This window comes from Salvelinus alpinus, chromosome 20 (genome assembly GCF_045679555.1).
Source record: "Salvelinus alpinus chromosome 20, SLU_Salpinus.1, whole genome shotgun sequence".
In the NCBI taxonomy this organism is placed as follows: domain Eukaryota; kingdom Metazoa; phylum Chordata; class Actinopteri; order Salmoniformes; family Salmonidae; genus Salvelinus; species Salvelinus alpinus.
Genome location: NC_092105.1, coordinates 28806687 through 28827372, shown reverse-complemented (window position 1 = coordinate 28827372; position 20686 = coordinate 28806687). Strand labels below are relative to the sequence as shown.

Here is a 20686-nt window from a genome sequence, read left to right as displayed (position 1 = left end):
ACACACACACAGCATGAGTTTCGATTATGGCTGGCTGCAGTAGCACTGGGACAGACAGACAGACCAGGTTATGTAAAACTGCTGCTGCACCACTCTGACATAACCTGCTGACATTACCTCATAACCTGCTGACATTACCTCATAACCTGCTGGCATTACCTCATAACCTGCTGACATTACCTCATAACCTGCTGACATTACCTCATAACCTGCTGACATTACCTCATAACCTGCTGGCATTACCTCATAACCTGCTGGCATTACCTCATAACCTGCTGGCATTACCTCATAACATGCTGACATTACCTCATAACCTGCTGACATTACCTCATAACCTGCTGGCATTACCTCATAACCTGCTGACATTACCTCATAACCTGCTGACATTACCTCATAACCTGCTGGCATTACCTCATAACCTGCTGGCATTACCTCATAACCTGCTGACATCACCTCATAACCTGCTGACATCACCTCATAACCTGCTGGCATTACCTCATAACCTGCTGGCATTACCTCATAACCTGCTGACATTACCTCATAACATGCTGGCATTACCTCATAACCTGCTGACATCACCTCATAACCTGCTGGCATTACCTCATAACCTGCTGGCATTACCTCATAACCTGCTGGCATTACCTCAACTTAAAACCCACAACCCCAGCTACATCTCAAATGGCACCCTATTCACTATTTAGTGCACTACATATGACCAGGGCCAATAAGGAATAAATGGTAATTTGGGACGAACCCCTGGTCAAAAGTAATACACTATATAAGAAATGGGCATTTGGCACACGCCAGAAACTTGCGTGTGCTAGATAGCTAGCATTTATTTTAATGTCCTCGATCTATCACTAGAGATTAGGCATTAAATAACCTGACACTGGGCCGGCTTTATCCCCTCAATACTGGCGTGTGTCTGTTTTCTATAAACAATGGACTACACAACGGTTTTCATTCATAAAAACCAACTCCCTCGTCTTTTCCAGGCAACTCAGTGCTGAAGTGGTACTGAACGTTTTATCTCAGGAACACAGCAGGCGAAAGGGTGATCAATATTGACATAGAAAGACCTCTTCAATGTTATCGAAACAGAAGTCTGTGGTCTGTGGTCCATTGAAGCTCTCTCAGGGGCCTACTTTGTGTGTGTGCGTGTGTGTGCGTGACTGGCTACTTGTTAATGCACAGCCCTTCTATATTGATTACTTACACACTGACTGATTCATTGACTCAAGTATATATCAACCAAACACATTGCACAGTTAAAGACAACTATTCACTCTTTATTGTCTTGATAGGTCAACTTTTATATTTCTAATGGGTTGATTTATACAAGCTACTACCAAATATGTGCCTTTCCCATTGTAAATGTAAATGTGCATGCTTTCAATGATAGCGTTTTTAGAGCTGGTGTTACAGCCAAACTGTTTCTTATGGAGAATGACTTGCATAGAAATGCTCGTCTACACAATTCCTTTCCATATCATTTGCATGGCATTTGAAAGAGCTGGAACTGGCATTCAACAGTGGACTTACATTGCAACCACATTGCACACAGCCTTTGCATATCATCCTTACTTGACTACGTAAACCAAATAACAGACATTACAATAATATATCCAAAGCAGGTGCCTGGTGACCTGGTTCACCAAGTACACCGTCCTTAGGGGAAGAACACACACACACACACAGGTAGGCACAGGTACGCACAGGTACGCACAGGTAGGCACAGGTACGCACAGGTAGGCCCGCATGCACACACACACTTGTCAGGACATTGTGGTCCTGATAAGGTAGGAAAACATGTTCACACACACACAATTTACATGATCCAGAAGTATGCAACTTTCTGCTTCAGTCAGTTACATTTCTCCTCATGTATCAAAGGAAGAACAAATACTTTGATGTATTGCCCTGGCCAGTAGAGAGACGTCCACACAGACCAGGGGCAGACAGGCTCAGATCGCAGATAACAGATGTCTATCAGTCAGTAGAGAGGACACCAGCAGGAAGACTATAATATCTGGAGTCTTCAAGAGTTCTCATGCCAGTGATAGGAACTCACAAGAAGAAAGCCTGACTGACCATCAACCATCACTCCCCCGAGACGAGACAGAGACAGAAAGACAGAGATGGAGAGACAGATGACAGAGAGAGGGAGAAGGCCCTTGAGAGACTCTATTCTCATCCTGAATGCATCAGGTCTTTAATACCTGAACCTATGGACATGACCACAACCAGCAGGGAAGGAAAGAAATCAATATAGCTTTAATATCATGTATATCTGATTACACTGGAGAGCATCTACAGGGTTCCAAAGGGGTTATTATGTCCCCATAGGAGAACCCTTTTTGGTTCCAGGTAGAACCATTTTTGGTTCCATGTAGAACCCTCAGTAGAAAGGGTTCTCCTTTCGCGACAGCCGAAGAACCCTTTAAGGTTCTAGATAGCATGTTTTTTTTCTAAGACTGTATGTTCCACTCAATACCTGTTTAGTATTGGACTGAAGTCTCTCAAGGTTTTACCTTCACCCTGATGCCTTGTTGTCATATACAGTACAGAGTTTCCCCTGGGATTTTTTTCAGCAGCGGTCGCAGAGTAAAATAAAAAGTTATAACAGTGGCGGTGTGCGGCTGCAAAATGCATATAGGGGAAACATTGCAGTACAGGCCTCTAAAATGGACAATGGCCGCTTCAGCATCTAAAGAGCAGTGTTCTAGAGCAGTGCTCTATTGCTCTCTCAACAAAAGCTTTGGAGCTGAATACAAAGGACACTCTACTCCCAGTAACTGTGCTGCACAGAGGCAGTGGAAGCACACTCATTACTAGCCTAGATGCCAGTCTGTTTTGGATCTCTTGCCAACTCCTCGTCTCTCATTGTCATGCCTCAATTCCATGAGGAGTTGGCAAGAGAGCATAAACAGACTGGTATCCAGGCTTACTCATTAGACGTCTGCTCATAACTACTATAATGTAAAGGCTAGGGAAAAAATACAATTCATCATCATAAGTCATGATATTCATCCTCTCTGTTGTCAAGGGGGATTCATCCGAACAATGTTTTCTACAAGTTATTGTGTGCAATCCTATTGTAACATAATGATAATAACATACATGAATTAAAAGGTGTCTTTGAGATTAGACTGATCCATAGTGAATACCGCCATCGAGAAAAACAACATGTATATCAAACACAATGCTCCTACATATACATTAGGGTAGGCTATTGTTGAATTGCCATGATAATTAACCAAGACAATCTTATGACTCAGCATCTTGTGTGTGTGTGTGAGAAATACAGGCAGACAGACAGAACGACAGAAATACAGACAGAGAGAGGAAGAGGGCAGTGGGGCACCAATTTCGTCTAAGCCTCAAGAACCATCCCTTCTATTGCTTCCACAGTCATTCCATTAGGCTGCACTGGGTTCGCACCATCAAGAATTATAGATAATCTATAGCAGGGATGGACAACTGGTATCTGGCCTGTGTGCCCCCTTCTGAAGGCCCTCTGATCTTTTTCTTCTTCTTTTTATGTCACCTAATATTTTTTGGATTGCTAAATTAGTTTAGCAGCCATCTATCTAAACTTGTTATCATGGGTGAATTACCGGTGTGTGGGCCCCAATTGATTTTGTTAGTCAGTCCCACTCAGATATCATATTAAAAACAGCAAACATTCTCTCCACCCTATGGCAAAATGTGTAGAATTGCAGGAAATTAGCTGTAATAAACAGCTCATTTTCCTCTCCACCGATGGCAAAATCAGTAAAATTGCATGAAATGAGTTATAAAATTGCAAATATCTTCTCTCCGTCCCATGGCAAAATGTGTAGAATGGCAGCAAACTTGCTTTAAAATTGCAACATTTGTTCTACACCCCATGGCACAATTTGTAGAATTGCAAGAAATTCACTTTAAAACGTAAAATAAATCTGTCTCTGCTGGGTGGTTCTAATGATGTGGGTATGCAGACCCGTGAGCAACTGCGGCCCCTAATGTTCAGATTTTTTGTGGCCCCCACCCCCATTCATTAAAGTTGCCCATCCCTGATCTACAGCCTACCTGCCAAGCTCTCCTAGTCGAAAACGATGCAACAACTGGAGCCTAATCATAGATAATGAAGATGATATCTGTCTAAATCACCACTGAACAATTGCAACAAGTAAAACAATAGCATAGCCTATCATTAGAAACATCTGCGGTAGGCATTTGTAAAAACGGAACAGGGAGAGAAGGTTTTGGTAGCTTACACAATCGGTCGTGAGTAAACCGCGACTACCGATGTTTCAGCACCATACGTGCTGGACCTAACCAAAGCAGCGCGTCAAATTCACCCGCGTAGTAGACTGGCTGAGGCAGACAACGACGGACCGTTCTCCCTGCGGCGCCGACTATGCGTTCAGTAATTAGCATAAATAGGTTATAACAGCATACGAATTATATCAATAATGCTTTTATTTCATGTGGGCTACCAAGATAAGATGATTGATTGGTTCAATAGGCTACGGCCGCCAACAAACTCCCAATTTACCATTCTAGGTGACCCATCATGGACAATCTTCAAATGTAACATTTTTAAATAAATAAAAAATGCAGAGGTAGGTCGCATTTGAAATGTCCACAAAATATGTCCGGCACTCTTCGGCAGTCAGACACAGTCGCAATGAACAATGCGTCCTTTCTCTGAATCAATTCAATTGAGTACCTCAAATTATTTATATTAATTCATGCACTGATGCACACAATGAGAAAACTTAATACAACCAACATGGTGATATGAATGAATAAAATAGAAGATACAGGCAAAAACTCATGACCATTTTCCACTTACATTATGGTTTTCATCTCTATATATATAAATATGTCATCATACCTGTTCGTTGCAGTGGCTTTGCAGTAGAACTCGTTCTCAGAGCACAGTGACTGGCAACGGAATCCTGGGCCCACTTCACCCCACCCGCTACTCCGTGACTACCGTAAGTATTTCAAGAGGGGCGCTAACGAATTCAATACAGGTCTATTATATACACTGCACATGTCTGCCTAGTATAACTCACAGGCTATAGAGGATGTAGCAAAATGTGTTACAGTGAACCATGGAGTAAAATCCTAACATAACATTTCCATTTCTAATAAAAGCAAATGACTATGACACTTGGTTAGGATGATATTATTAATGGAGTGCTATTTTGACATTCAAAACAGCACTCAACACCAGCCTATCAGTTCTTTAGGTAGGCTACCATTTTGCACACAGCAAAACAGCTTGCACACAATGCATTGAGGGCAGGCAGACTTATGTGAAGTACAGTGAGCAGGATGACTGCTGGCACCCTATGCCCTTTATAGTGCACTACTTGACCAGGACCCATACGCAAATGTTCCGTCAAAAAATGTGTTCCCCCTAATGGCTATCGGACTAGTATTTAGTATTTTATTAGGATCTCCATTCACGGTTGCTGAAGCAGCAGCTACTTTTCCTGGTGTCCACACAAAACATGACATAATACAGAGTATCAATAGACAATAACTGCTCAAGGCTGTATAGGGAATAGAATGCCATTTGGGATGCACATATGGTGTTAGTTATTATGACTCACTGAAACGCATTGGAGCCGACAGGCTTTTCTCATCATGACAGATCAATACCCTAACCTTGTTTCAGGTCAACCCTCATAAACAGCAACATAGCCACACAGTGAAAGGGTAGTTAGGGTCACCTACTACTACATACAGTAGTTAGTAACCTGGACTTTGTCCCAAATGGCACCCCATTTCCTATATAGTGCGCTACTTTTGGCAGACCCCTATACTGCAAATAGGGTGCCACTTGGGATGTAGGCCTAGTCCACCAGGCTGGTTAGGTCATGTTGTTGATGTTTTTTCCTGGTCATACCCAGTAGGCCTATTGTGGAAACACTTTACACCTTATAATAAACTGCGAAACAGATACTACATAACAGTGAGTAAACAGACCTTTTCCTTGGCCTTGCCTTTTGCTGTTATGTGATGGGTGCAGAGCCGAGGGATGTGATGGGTGCAGAGCCGAGGGATGTGATGGGTGAATAGCCGAGGGATGTGATGGGTGCATAGCCGAGGGATGTGATGGGTGCATAGCCGAGGGATGTGATGGGTGCATAGCCGAGGGATGTGATGGGTGCATAGCCGAGGGATGTGATGGGTGCATAGCCGAGGGATGTGATGGGTGCATAGCCGAGGGATGTGATGGGTGCATAGCCGAGGGATGTGATGGGTGCATAGCCGAGGGATGTGATGGGTGCATAGCCGAGGGATGTGATGGGTGAATAGCCGAGGGATGTGATGGGTGCATAGCCGAGGAATGTGATGGGTGCATAGCCGAGGAATGTGATGGGTGCATAGCCGAGGAATGTGATGGGTGCATAGCCGAGGGATGTGATGGGTGCATAGCCGAGGGATGTGATGGGTGCATAGCCGAGGAATGTGATGGGTGCATAGCCGAGGGATGTGATGGGTGCATAGCCGAGGGATGTGATGGGTGCAGAGCCGAGGGATGTGATGGGTGCAGAGCCGAGGGATGTGATGGGTGCAGAGCCGAGGGATGTGATGGGTGCATAGCCGAGGAATGTGATGGGTGCATAGCCGAGGGATGTGATGGGTGCATAGCCGAGGAATGTGATGGGTGCATAGCCGAGGGATGTGATGGGTGCATAGCCGAGGGATGTGATGGGTGCAGAGCCGAGGGATGTGATGGGTGCAGAGCCGAGGAATGTGATGGGTGCATAGCCGAGGGATGTGATGGGTGCATAGCCGAGGAATGTGATGGGTGCATAGCCGAGGAATGTGATGGGTGCATAGCCGAGGGATGTGATGGGTGCATAGCCTATAGCCTGATGTTAAGGGTGCTGCAGCACACCCTGAATAATCAGAACAATAATGAAAACTATTTTAAAAAAGATATTGGAGAAAAAAACATTCCACAAACGTACTTCACTGGGCCTTTACTAGTCATGGATTAGTGGACCAATACAGCCATCTTTGCTCCCCCGCCCCCGAAATGAAGTCACAGCACCCCCACCCAGCTTCCTGCAGCTATGGATGCATTCTGCTTGAAGGTTTAAAGCCCCCATGCAGTCTGTAATTTTATTTCATCACTGTACCTCTACTAAATCAGTGTGTTAATTTAATGAAAACAACATTTATTTCCCTGAGCCTCCTTTGGCCCTTAAAAAGCTCAGCCTGATTGTGTGGGCGTTATGAAACTTATGTGAAGATATTTACAGTGCCTTGCAAAAGTATTCATCCCCCTTGGCGTTTTTCCTATTTTGTTGCATTACAACCTGTCATTTAAATGGATTTTTATTTGGATTTCATGTAATGGACATACACAAAATAGTCCAAATTGGTGAAATGAGAGAAAAAAAAAATACTTGTTTAAAAGAATGATATGGAAAAGTGCTGTGTGCATATGTATTCACCCCCTTTGCTATGAAGCCCCTAAATAAGATCTGGTGCAACCAATTATCTTCAGAAGTCACATAATTAGTTAAATAAAGTCCACCTGTGTGCTATCTAAGTGTCACATGATCTGTCACATGACCTCAGTATATATACACCTGTTCTGAAAGGCCCCAGGGTCTGCAACACCACTAAGCAAGGGATACCACCAAGCAAGTGGCACCATGAAGACCAAGGAGCTCTCCAAACAGGTCAGGGACAAAGTTGTGGAGAAGTACAGATCAGGGTTGGGTTATAAAAAATATCTGAAACTTTGAACATCCCACAGAGCACCATTAAATCCATTATAAAAAAATGGAAAGAATATGGCACCACAACAAACCTGCCAAGAAAGGGCTGCCCACCAAAACTCACAGACCAGGCAAGGAGGGCATTAAATCAGAGGCAACAAAGAGACCCCTGAAGGAGCTGCAAAGCTCCACAGCGGAGATTGGAGTATCTGTCCATAGGAACACTTTAAGAAATACACTCCACAGAGCTGGGCACTACGGAAGAGTGGCAAGAAAAAAATAAGCAAACACATTTGGTGTTCGCCAAAAGGCATGTGGGAAACTCCACAAACATATGGAAGAAGGTACTCTGGTCAAATGAGACTAAAATTGAGCTTTTTGGCCATCAAGGAAAACGCTATGTCTGGCGCAAACCCAACACCTATCATCACCCCGAGAACACCATCCCCACAGTAAAGCATGGTGGTGGCAGCATCATGCTGTGGGGATGTTTTTCCATCGGTAGGGACTGGGAAACTGGTCAGAATTGAAGGAATGATGGACTGCGCTAAATACAGGGAAATTCTTGAGGGAAAACTGTTTGTCGTCCAGAGACTTGAGACTGGGACAGAGGTTCACCTTCCAGCAGGGCAATGACCCTAAGCATACTGCTAAAGCAAGACTTCAGTGGTTTAAGGGGAAACATTTAAAATGTATTGGAATGGCCTAATCAAAGCAATTGATCCAATTGAGAATCTGTGGTATGATTTAGAGATTGCTGTACACCAGTGGAACCCATCCAACTTGAAGCTGGAGCAGTTTTCCCAGTGGCTAGATGTGCCAAGCTTATAGAGACATACCCCAAGAGACTTGCAGCTGTAATTGCTGCAAAAGGTGGCTCTACAAAGTAGTGCCTTTAGGGGGGTGAATAGTTATGCACGCTCAAGTTCTGTTTTTTTTTTGTCTTATTTCTTGTTTGGTTCACAAAAAAATATCTTGCATCTTCAAAGTGGTAGGCATGTTGTGTAAATCAAATGATACAAACACCCCAAAAATCTATTTTAATTCCAGGTTGCAAGGTATCAAAGTAGGAAAAATGCCTAGGGGGTGAATACTTTTGCAACCCACTGTACATATACAGCCCTGATTGGCTGATAGGATGGTCAATAGCCCACCCCCTTAGCCATAATCAGATCACATTGGGACAAAAGTTCACCTGAACAGGCTGAAATTCCAGGCATTTTTTCAAACAGCTCTTAAACTAAACGGGCATTTTCATCATTTTCACAAATGCAGTGTTATTTCAAACTTACGTAAAAAATATATATTATAATGCAAAAATCTTCTTTAAAAAACAAACAAACTTAATTGCTCCTTTAAGCACACTTCACAGATGGTATAAGGGCAATGGCTCCCCTAGTTTACAGGTCAGGGATAATGAAGGAGAGGAAAATGAATCTCATTAGATACAACCCCCTCCTCCACCCTTGTTCTCCAAGCCTGCCTCAGTTGGAGCTGATAACACTGAGCGCTACTTGCCTGCAATTAGCCTTCCAAATGGCACCCTATTCCCTACATAGTGTACTACTTTTGACCTGAGCTATATGGGCCCTGGTTAAAAGTAGAGCTCTAGAGAATACGTTGACATTTGGGACACACCCCCTGCTGATGCTACTCAAGGTTAAAATGGTATATTCACAAACTACTTTTAAGGCCTCTAACTTAACAAGTTTGTGTCCCACTACATTCTTATAAAAGACAACAGCGCCACACTTTGTTGAGCACGGGTAAAACAGTCATTACACAGTAACTGTTTTGACTGCTCAATACAGTAATACAGAAAGACACCTTAACGAACCTCTGCCAGCACAGAAGTTCACCTGTAGAATCATCGGGACATGAACAGAAACTGGCATCCGATGTTCTGTGGTCGGTTGCGATAAGACAACTTTCCCGCTGCTTTTAACCGTTTGTCGGCAGTCTGTTTTGTCCTTAATGTGACAACAATAGTCAGACAACAGTGGCCTGAATCATTTTTAAGTCATCAACAGAGATGACACCGCTGTCAAACTCAGACAAGCAGTACACCAACTAAAAACATTACCGTTTGTTCTTTTCATACAATTTTTATACAGACCAATCTGCTTACCAAGAAATAAACGGGTGAAAAAGAAATACTCACGTTTGTAGCTGGAAACGGCAGACTTTTTATGGAATATCTACATAGGCGTACAGAGGCCCATTATCAGCAACCATCACTCCTGTGTTCCATTGGCAAGTTGTGTTACTAATCCAAGTTTATCATTTTAAAAGGCTAATTGGTCATTAGAAAACCCTTTTGCAATAATGTCAGCACAGCTGAAAACTATTGTTCTGATTAAAGCAATAAAACTGGCCTTCTTTAGACTAGTTGAGTATCTGGTGCATCAGCATTTGTGGGTTCGATTACAGGCTCAAAATGGCCAGAAACAAAGAACTTTCTTCTGAAAATCGAACCCACACATGCTGATGCTCCAGATACTCAACTAGTCTAAAGAAGGACAGTTTTATTACTTCTTTAATCAGAACAACAGTTTTCAGCTGTGCTAACATAATTACAAAAGGTTTTTCTAATGATCAATTAGCCTTTTAAAATGATAAACTTGGATTAGCTAACACAACGTGCCATTGGAACAAAGGAGTGATAGTTGCTCATAATGGGCCTCTGTACGCCTATGTAGATATTCCATTAAAAATCAGCCATTTCCAGCTACAATAGTCATTTACAACATTAACAATGTCTACACTGTATTTCTGATCAACTTGATGTTGTTTTAAATGGACAAAAAAATTGCTTTTCTTTCAAAAACAAGGACATCTCCAAGTGACCCCAAAGTTTTGAACGGTAGTGTATATAAAACTATAGGTTAAGATTGCATTATCAGACACGTCTTGAAACGTAAAATAAATAACAGGCAAAAACTATTTACATACTATGGTACATTGTCAGCCAAGGTTACGATCGATTGTGCACTGGTACACAGATCTTCAATATGAATGCAGGTCAGGGTAACTTTAAAAATGTTAAATGTCTACATGTTGAATGTCCAACACAATCCCATCCAAAACCTTAAAATACAGCAGAGGAACTGAAAGGAATGAAACAAATCACAATGTTTTAAATAAATAAAGAACACTCCAAAACATTTGAACCCAAATAAAATACAAGTGTACATTAAAATGAGGTACACATAATGTGCGACATCTACTCCAGGGAGTTCAGGCCTCCTCTTGTATCTCTGTCCCTTTGGGTCCGTTTGGGTATCCTAAACTCCTGAAAGGATCTGGAGAGGAGAGACAACACAGGTAGTTAAAACAACGTGGAACACTCTTGCCATATATAACCATTAATTTACCATTAACCAATGGATGAGTGGGTGCAGTTACATGTAGTTGGTCTCATAAACTTCTATTGTTTCATAACAAATCCAGCCTAGCTATATATGTTTTATTTATTTAACCTTTATATAACTAGGCAAGTCAGTTAAGAACAAATTCTTATTTACAATGATGGCCTACCCCGGCCAAACCCGGACGACGCTGGGCCAATTGGGACTCCCAATCACAGTTGTAAAACAGCCTGGAATCGAACCAGGGTCTGTAGTGATGCCTCTAGCACTGATATGCAGTGGCTTAGACCGCTGTGCCAATCGGGAGCAATACAGTACAACTGTTTTTATTTTATTTTTATTGTTATTATTATTAAACCTATACACTTGTATTAAGCACTGTACATGAAATATTTTAAATCTACATATATTAACAATAAAAAGTGAAACTTTTTGTCAGTGGCTGTGATGTACCTTTGCCATGGTAAAGCCAAGTCGTTTCAGGTGACTGCAGTAAGTGTGTTGTTCTCATCGTCTCCAGCAGGTGGTGGTGATGTACTGGACAGGGCTGAGAATGGGGGTGACTGGACAGAGCTGCTGCTGTCATCTGTGCTGCTGGTGGAATCTGCCTTCTCCCTTTCCTCCCAGCGAGGCTCCTGCTGCTCCTCTTCATGACACCTTAGAGCCTCATCCTCACACAGCGGGAACACACGGCTCTCCCATGGGAGTCGAGGCTGCAGACCAAGGGAGGTAGGAGGAGGGAGTTTTATTATTATTTATTTCACCTTTATTTAACCACGTAAGCTAGTTGAGAACAAGTTCTCATTTACAACTGCGACCTGGCCAAGATAAAGCAAAGCAGTGCGACACAAACAGAGTTACACATGGATTAAACAAGCGTACAGTCGATAACACAATAGGAAAAAAAGTCTATATACAGTGTGTGCAAAACAACAATTTAGGAAATTAACACTGGGGTGATAGATGAGCAGATGGTGATGTGCAAGTAGAAATACTGGTGTGCAAAAGAGCAGAAAAGTAAATAAAAACAATATGGGGATGAGGTAGGTAGATTGGGTGGGCTATTTACAGATGGGCTATGTACAGCTGCAGTGATCGGTAAGCTGCTCAGATAGCTGATGTTTAAAGTTAGTGAGGGAAATATAAGTATCCAGCTTCAGCGATTTTTGCAATTCGTTACAGTCATTGGCAGCAGAGAACTGGAAGGAAAGGCGGCCAAAGCAGGTGTTGGTTTTGGGGATGACCAGTGAGACATACCTGCTGGAGCGCGTGCTACGGGTGGGTGTTGTTATCGTGACCAGTGAGCTGAGATAAGGCGGAGCTTTACCTAGCATGGACTTATAGATGACTTGGAGCCAGTGGGTCTGGCGACGAATATGTAGCGTGGGCCAGCCAACGAGAGCATACAGGCTTTGGTGACAAAACGGATGGCAGTGTGATAAGACTACATCCAGTTTGCTGAGTAGAGCATTGGAAGCTATTTTGTAAATGACATTGCTGAAGTCGAGGATCGGTAGTATAGTCAGTTTTACGAGGGTATGTTTGGCGGCGTGAGTGAAGGAGGCTTTGTTGCGAAATAGGAAGCCGATTCTAGATTTAATTTTGGATTGGAGATGTTTAATATGAGTCTGGAAGGAGAGTTTACAGTCTAGCCAGACACCTAGGTATTTGCAGTTGTCCACATACTCTAAGTCAGAACCGTCCAGAGTAGTGATGCTAGTCGGGCGGGCGGGTGCGGGCAGCGAATGGTTGAAAAGCATGAATTTGGTTTAACTAGCGTTTAAGAGCAGTTGGAGGCCACGGAAGGAGTGTTGTATGGCATTGAAGCTCGTTTGGAGGATAGTTAACACAGTGTCCAAAGAAGGGTAATGAAGGTTACATTAGATGAGGATATTACATGTATCACTTTCAGCAAAAATGACATTGAGATGGTATAATACTGTATTTTCTTCTACCATAAAGGATTTGATTTAAAACCATAATTCACAATAATGCAAGCTGAAGGACGTATGACAAGTACAGTACCAGCCTTTAACAGGCTTCCAGTGAAGTGAGGGTGGTCCCTGTGACTTTCACACCCACACCCTGCGCCCCAGGGAGCATGCAGCCTGTACACCGAATGTGCGACTGAAAGTGGGTACTCTCCGTACCTCCTGACAAGCACCAAGATGACAGACACCACTCCCAGTCTATCATAACCAGACTCTTGACTTCATCAAGCTGTAAAGCACCACTGAGGTAAATTAAATATCCCTGTTCTGCCACCATAGAACCGGTTAAACATTACAGTCTGTCTCTCTCTGTAGGAGTCATGTAGGAACAATATTCACATAATTTATCTGCCAATACTAAGATCCGAAAGTAATTTGGTTAAATTCAGCATCTTCTGTGTGGGTTTTGAATGGTAAGAGATGTAAATGTGCCTTTTAGGGATGTTTACGGTTTACCTTTGATCAGTTAGCCGCCGAAAATGAATTTGACCGATCATGCATCGGTTTATAAAAGGTCAATTAACATAATTTAGTGGAATTAAATTGGCGGGTGTGTATTTTTGTTAGACCGTCATGCATCTCGTTTATCACACACGTACTGCATACTGAGCTTAGTTTGAGTGGAATATCACCTGTCAGGCAGCGAGGTTGGTTGATGCTTTAAGTGAAACCTGTAGGCTAATATAAGCCCAGCCATTGCGCAAAAATTCTTATTACAATTCCAGTGAAAACAGAGTTGGCTAGTCTATTGAACAGAGGAGGATCCCAGCTTTCTATTGATACTATTTTAAAATCAGCATTTCTCTCCTGTTCTACTGGTTTCCATATAAACTTGATTTAGCTGTCCACAAGCTTAAACCACAATCCTAGTCATATGGTAACACTTTACTTGACACCTAGCATCATAACACATTATGACACATTCATAACCATGTCAAGGCATAACATCTGAACTTGTCATAACCTGTCATATGGTCATAACACTGTCATGACATATTTAGACCTGTTGTGACATATACTGAACAAAAATATAAACTTAACATGTAAAGTGTTGGTCCCATGTTTCATGAGCTGAAATAAATTATCCCAGAAATGTTCCGTGCACACAAAAAGCTTATTTCTCTCAAATTGTGTGCACAAATTTGTTTACAACCCTGTTAGTGAATATTTATCCTTTGCCAAGGTAATCTATCCACCTGACAGGTGTGGCATATCAAGAAGCTGATTAATTAAACAGCATGATCATTACACAGGTGCACCTTGTGCTAGGGGAAATAAAAGGCCACTCTAAAATGTGTAGTTGTGTCACAACACGATGCCACAACACGATGCCACAGATATCTCAAGTTTTGAGGGAGCATGCAAATGGAATGCTGATTGCAGGAATGTCCATCAGAGCAGTTGCCAGAGAATTGACGTCGTTTTAGAGAATTTGGCAGTACGTCCAACTGGCCTCTCAACCGCAGAACACTTGTAACCGTGCCAGCCCAGGTCCTCCACATTCGGCTTCTTCACCTGAGGGATCATTTGAGACCAGCCACCCGGACAGCTGATGAAACTGTGGGTTTGCACAACCAAAGAATTTCTGCACAAACTATCAGAAACCGTCTCAAGGAAGCGTATCTGCATGCTCGTCGTCCTCACCAGAGTCTTGACCTGACTGCAGTTCAGCATCGTAACCTACTTCAGTGGGCAAATGCTCACCTTTGAAGTGTGCTCTTCACGGATGATTCCCGGTTTCAACTGTACCAGGCAGATGGCAGACAGCGTGTTTGGCGTCGTCTGGGCGAGCAGTTTGCTGATGTCAACATTGTGAACAGAGTGCCCCATGGTGGCGGTGGGGTTATGAACAGGCATAAGCTACAGACAACGAACACAATTGCATTTTATCAATGGCAATTTGAATGCACAGAGGTACCGTGATGAGATCCTGAGGCCCATTGTTGTGCCATTCATCCACTGCCATCACCTCATGTTTCAGAATGATAATGCAAGGATCTTTACACAATTCTTGGAATCGAAAAATGTCCCAGTTCTTCCGTGGTCTGAATACTCAATCCAGGACATTGAGCATGTTTGGGATCTGTACATATGTCCTGGACAGAGGCTAACAACTGTTTAGTCTAAATTACACTGCAATAGGAGTTGGCACGGTTACAAGTGTTCTGCGGTTGAGAGGCCAGTTGGACGTGCTGCCAAATTCTCTAAAACGACGTCAATTCTCTGGCAACTGTTCTGATGGACATTCCTGGAAATACAATTGCTAAATTGTTTAATTTTTAGTAGGAAATAACTTTGCCAGCATTATCATGACGTCAAACGGACTTTAGACAGATGGCAATGTTGTCATTAGCTAGCGAAGTAAGTCAAAAAACATTAGCTAGTGTTGATAAAACATGTTTACTGGAGAACTGAGACGAAGTAGAGACTCTGGACAGGGTGGATGAGGTTTAATTAAAAGCAATTTATTCAGAGGTAAAAATATCTGAAATAGCGTGCACGGACCCTTTTCATCAAGCTCAAATGGAACTATCCGAAAGAAGCCCAGATAACAGAGTGCATATACATTTTATACAGTACAGAAAGTAGGTTGAGTCTGGAAGTTCTGGTCCTCTGGTTGGTTCTGATGAGTTGGGCGAGGTCTCCTTCAGGCCAGTATCACTGTCCCATTGGCTCTGAGTAGAGTTCTTTGTCTTCAGAAATGTTCAGCTAAAACAGGAGATTAGGTGTGTGCGTAGATGTTCCTATTTTGACATTTCTGTGTGTCTCTGTAAAATGTTCAGACTGAAGAGGAGTTTTTGTGTGTGCGAAGATGTTCCTGTCTTATCTGTGTTTATGAAAGGTTTACGTCAGCCCTCTGTTCTTGGGTATGTGTGTGTCTCAGTTTCTCGTGATATGCAGTACCAGGCACCACTTTTCTTATCAGTCTTTATGAAAAGGCCTGTGTCAGCCATCTGTCTCTGGGTGTGTGTGGGTCTCCGTATCTGCTATGAGTTTGTGAGAAACCCTGTTTGGAAAGAAGTTAGTTATAACAATGTATTAGCAAATATGCTTGTGTTATAATAAATGATATTTATTACACTAGCTAAAATCTGGCGACCTCCCCTCAATCTTAGCTAACATTATACTGCATCTGAAGTCAATCTGGCGACATCAAAATGATGACAAAAGGTTTAGATAGTAATTATTTGCCTCCTTTTGAATTGCATTGCATTTCCAAGCCACTGTGTTAGAGCCGATTTGGACATATTTGTATAAAAGACAGAATACACAGAGCTCATTGTACATTTGTGTAAATATATTAAATATGAATGTATATGATGAACTATTAGGTACGTACCTTTATGATTTATATTTACCTGATTGAGATATATTCCTTGTTATTAGTTGAACTTAGTTTTTGGCCCCCACTCTTGCCCATTCATTGTACTGTGGTAAGTGTGTTAGCTAGCTAGACCTGGGAGCGGCATAGTCTTTTGACCATACAGACATACAAACAGGTCATATTATGTAATTTCCATGTCAAATAATCTATGCTTAAGTTGATTGGAAAATATTTATTTTTGTTAGATATAAGAAGAATAAACCTTTTTGTTGCACCATATCCCTGGATCTCATTGAATGTTTTGGCCGTTTGGAAACCTTGAATGTGGACTGTACGCGTACGAAACAACCCCGCTTTCAGGCTAGGGCAGTGGCTATGGTAAAGAGGAAAGGAAGTCACTACACACTGTAATGCACTTTTGAAGAAATCTACATCAGCGCTCATTGGCGATGCATTGAGAAGAAAGCTCAGTTGGGCATCAGTACAAAACAAACGTTCAAAACAATATTGTGACGAAACATGCAACCCATGAATACGCATGCATAGTATTTTCACTAGGGTACGTCATTTTACTGTTTGGAACTAATTTAACCGATTGTTAATGGGGGTCAGTTAGTCGGCAGCAAAATTGACTGTGCTGCTAGTGCCTGTGCTGTCCTGTTAAGACTTTAGTCCAATCAGAACCCACGCCAATCAGCCATGTCTAATCACCCACAGTGCATCTGTGTAGGCTCAAGAACTCCTCAACCAGTCCACTACCCACAAACCCTCCTATTGCAGATAAAAAACCTATCAGATATCTGCTGTGTATATCTCAGGAATGTTTCATGGTCACCACTAATGGCCTAACCTCTTACATGAAATATCAATATTCATACCTCAGCTAATCAGAAACTGTTGTTCAGTCTTAGTGAGTCATACTTCGAAGTAAAAGCTCTAATTCAGCTTGATAATTAACATACTTGTGTATAACAAAAAATAGCATAGTTTCTGCTAGCAACTCCGCGTTAAAGTTAATAGGTTATTGATTGGAATGTTCCTACCAGCAGGACAGGGTTTTGTTAGCCGGTAATAGCCGGACTTTGGCCCAAAAATATTGAAGCCAATAAATAAAATTGGCACCGGCAAAATAAATATAATTTTTTAACATAAGGCACAATCCTAGTCATATTAGCAACCGATAGTTGTTGCATCTTTACATTTCTCCTCTTTCTAAATGTTTAATCTGTCACTTTGACGACGTTTTCCCCCCACTAATTGTAGGCTTATTATGAAACTAACATTTGCGCGTAGAATACAGCCTTGTGCGCATTGTTGAGTTTATGTGAAGAAATAGGCCTATTAGTTTATCAACATTTTAAGCTAAACGTTCTGATCTGTTGCATCAGATTCATTGCTTTTTAACTTGTTTCATGTAGCCTAGGCCTACTGGTTGTATGAATTTGAGATCTATCATCACACAACAGTCCCAGAGTCTGTTTGGAATAGGCTATTTCTTTCTCCACAAGCTGACCAATAGAATAGGTCAACCTTTCTACTATGGGGAATAGTAGATTGACATAGGCTAGTGATTTTGTTGTTCGTACATTTTTGGCTGAGGAAAAGTAAATGTGGATAGTTATTCTAACATCTTCAAAGTGCACATCAGAATTAGAGAAGGACGCACTTCATTGCATCCTCGACTTGCATGTTCTGTTAAGATGAATTACCATAACCTAAATGTGATTTCTGTCATTCTGAGCGCTGTGGGTGGATGCCCTAATCAGGTTATGCACCCAATGCATATCGGTCCAGTAAATTTCTCAAATGACTGGTAAATTAATATGTTGCTGGTGAAATTTCCCGCACCACATTTTCAAAATGAAAACCCTGCAGCAGGGTTAATAAATGCTAGTACCAAGACATCATACTCAGAGTGGAACCAGGATCCAGGCTTTAGGCTGGTAAGGGATAGACAGTGAATGTCCTTTCTTACCACCCACTCCTCTAAAGCTCTGTCTGCGTCCGTGTCCAGACTGCAGCTCCAGTCCACGTGAGTTCTCATGTCACCTCTGATGTCATCCCTGACAGCAGAGTCCCATACAGAAACACCTGGTCCATCGTTCCTACTGCCAGATCTACAGAGACAGGTGATTTCAAATACAAACTACTGCATCGGAACAAGAGTATGCCACACCTCATTCTCTAATGAAAAAACAGACACTGTATTGTATTGAGATCCATTGAGATGAGAAGCTTTACTGCAGGTTCAATTAGGAGCAGCAAGTTGAAGTGTGGTGTGCCCAGTGCCCACCTGGTGGTGCGTCTGTAGCATCTGCTCTTATCCCAGGAGGTCCAGCGGAGTTTCTCTCTCTTTTCTCACCCCAGATGCCTCTGGGAAAATGTCTCGTCACACAGCAGCTCCTCTTCCTCCTCATCTTCCTGTCTCTCTCTCTCTTCCAGGGGTGGGTTATCAACCACTCTCCAGCTTTAGGGAAGGAGGGAGGAGCAGAGCAACGTGTAAGGTGAAGAAATAACACACAGATCAAAGGACATCGAAGAACAGACAATTTTCAGGGATGCAAACTGGTGAGGGCCCAAAATAGTAAGGCTTGATCATTCAAACTCAAAATAGTGTTAAGCAAAAACAGGTGGCTGTTTTGTTAAGAAGTAACTCAAGCCAAAGAACAAGCACCAGAAGTCATACCTGGGTGTTATAATGTCTTTGTAGTGAAGTTTCTCTAACTTGGTAGTGGCAGCCAGGGACATGGGGATGACGGTGTTGTCAATGTTGTAAACACTCTCTCTCTGACGTCTGCGGATTGAATCCTGAGAACAAAATAGCATAGACAAAACTGTCACATAGCTCACTAATACATCAACAAGCACACTGTTCGTTATAAACGTCTCAACTAGATGTCAGAATGCAATGTATTACAAGTCAATTCACAAGCTGCTTACTTTTCAAGCTATAAATCCAGGTAGGAAGGCAGTATTGGAGCTATAATGCACACAAGTAGCCAGGCAGCATTGGAGCTATAATGTGTGTGTGTGTGTATGGTACCTGTTTGTGTGTGTGTGAGGTCTGGGGTGTAACGGCATCCTCCAGGCTCTCATCTGGACTGTCCTCAGGGTCTGACAGCTGAGACAAGAGGTCCTCCTCATCTATAGACCAACAACACATTACTGTCAACACCATGGGTCGCTCTGTAACAGGCTACATAGCATATGTGTAATGAATACATAACTACACTAGCAGGCTACATGCATGTATATATATATATTTTTTAAATGTTACCTTTATTTAACTAGGGAGGTCAGTTAAGAAGTCTTATTTAGAATGACGGCCTACCCCGGCCAAACCCGAACAACGCTGGACCAATTGTGCGCTGCACTATGGGACTCCCAATCACGTCCGGATGTGATACAGCCTGGATTCAAACCAGGGACTGTAGTGAAGCCTCTTGCACTGAGATGCAGTGCCTTAGACCGCTACGCCACTAGGGAGCCTAACATGTAATAACCAGTTGGATATGATCAGGACAACAGAGAAAATCAGGGATATATCGACTTAGCTAGGGGATAGGTTTGTTTCTATTAGAAATCAATGGAGGATAAATGTCAGAAAAGCAGAAATTCCTGATTAATCAAGAAAAAATCCCATCCCTGGGATCATCCCTTAAATTAAGTGGATTCGGCTATTTCAGCCACACCCGTTGCTGACAGGTGTATAAAAATGGGGACCCAGCCATGCAATCTCCATAGACAAACATTGGCAGTAAATTGGTCTTACTGAAGAGCTCAGTGACCTTCAACGTGGGACCGTCATAGGATTAAACCTTTCCAACAAGTCAGTTTGTCAAACGTCTGCCCTGCTAGAGCTGCCCCGGTCAACTGAAAGTGCTGTTATTGTGAAGTAAAAATTTATTGGAGCAACAACGGCTCAGCCACGAAGTGGTAAGCCACACAAGATCATAGAACGGAACCACTGAGTGTTAACGCGTAAAAATCATCTGTCCTCAGTTGCAACACTCAATACAGAGTTCCAAACTGCCCTCTGAAGCAATATCAGCACAATAACTTTTCGTTGGGAGCTTCATGAAATGTGTTTCCATGGCTGAGTAGCCGCACACAAGCCTAAGATCACCATGTGCAATGCCAAGCATCGGCTGGAGTGGTGTAAACTCGCTGCCATTGGACTCTGGATATGCGTTCTCTGGAGTGATGAATCACGCTTCACAATCTGGCAGTCAGACAGACAAATCTGGGTTTGGTGGATGCCAGGAG

At 42.5% G+C, this 20686-nt stretch overlaps 2 protein-coding genes across 8 annotated transcripts in view; both read right to left on the bottom strand.

The window, feature by feature from the left end:
* Positions 1-4962, bottom strand: part of map2 (microtubule-associated protein 2) — a 125950-nt gene extending 120988 nt beyond the window's left edge. For all 7 annotated transcript variants that reach the window (XM_071355222.1, XM_071355224.1, XM_071355226.1 and 4 more), the window contains exon 1: positions 4883-4962. The gene's annotated coding sequence lies outside the window, so the exon portion shown is untranslated. The remainder of the gene's footprint in view (positions 1-4882) is intronic.
* LOC139547100 (uncharacterized) overlaps positions 1-20686 on the bottom strand; it is a 64845-nt gene that overhangs the window by 13619 nt on the left and 30540 nt on the right. The window contains 6 exon segments of the mRNA XM_071356147.1: positions 5986-6905; positions 11643-11817; positions 18396-18537; positions 18714-18887; positions 19107-19228; positions 19464-19564. Of these exon segments, the coding sequence (XP_071212248.1) occupies positions 5986-6905; positions 11643-11817; positions 18396-18537; positions 18714-18887; positions 19107-19228; positions 19464-19564 (1634 nt within the window).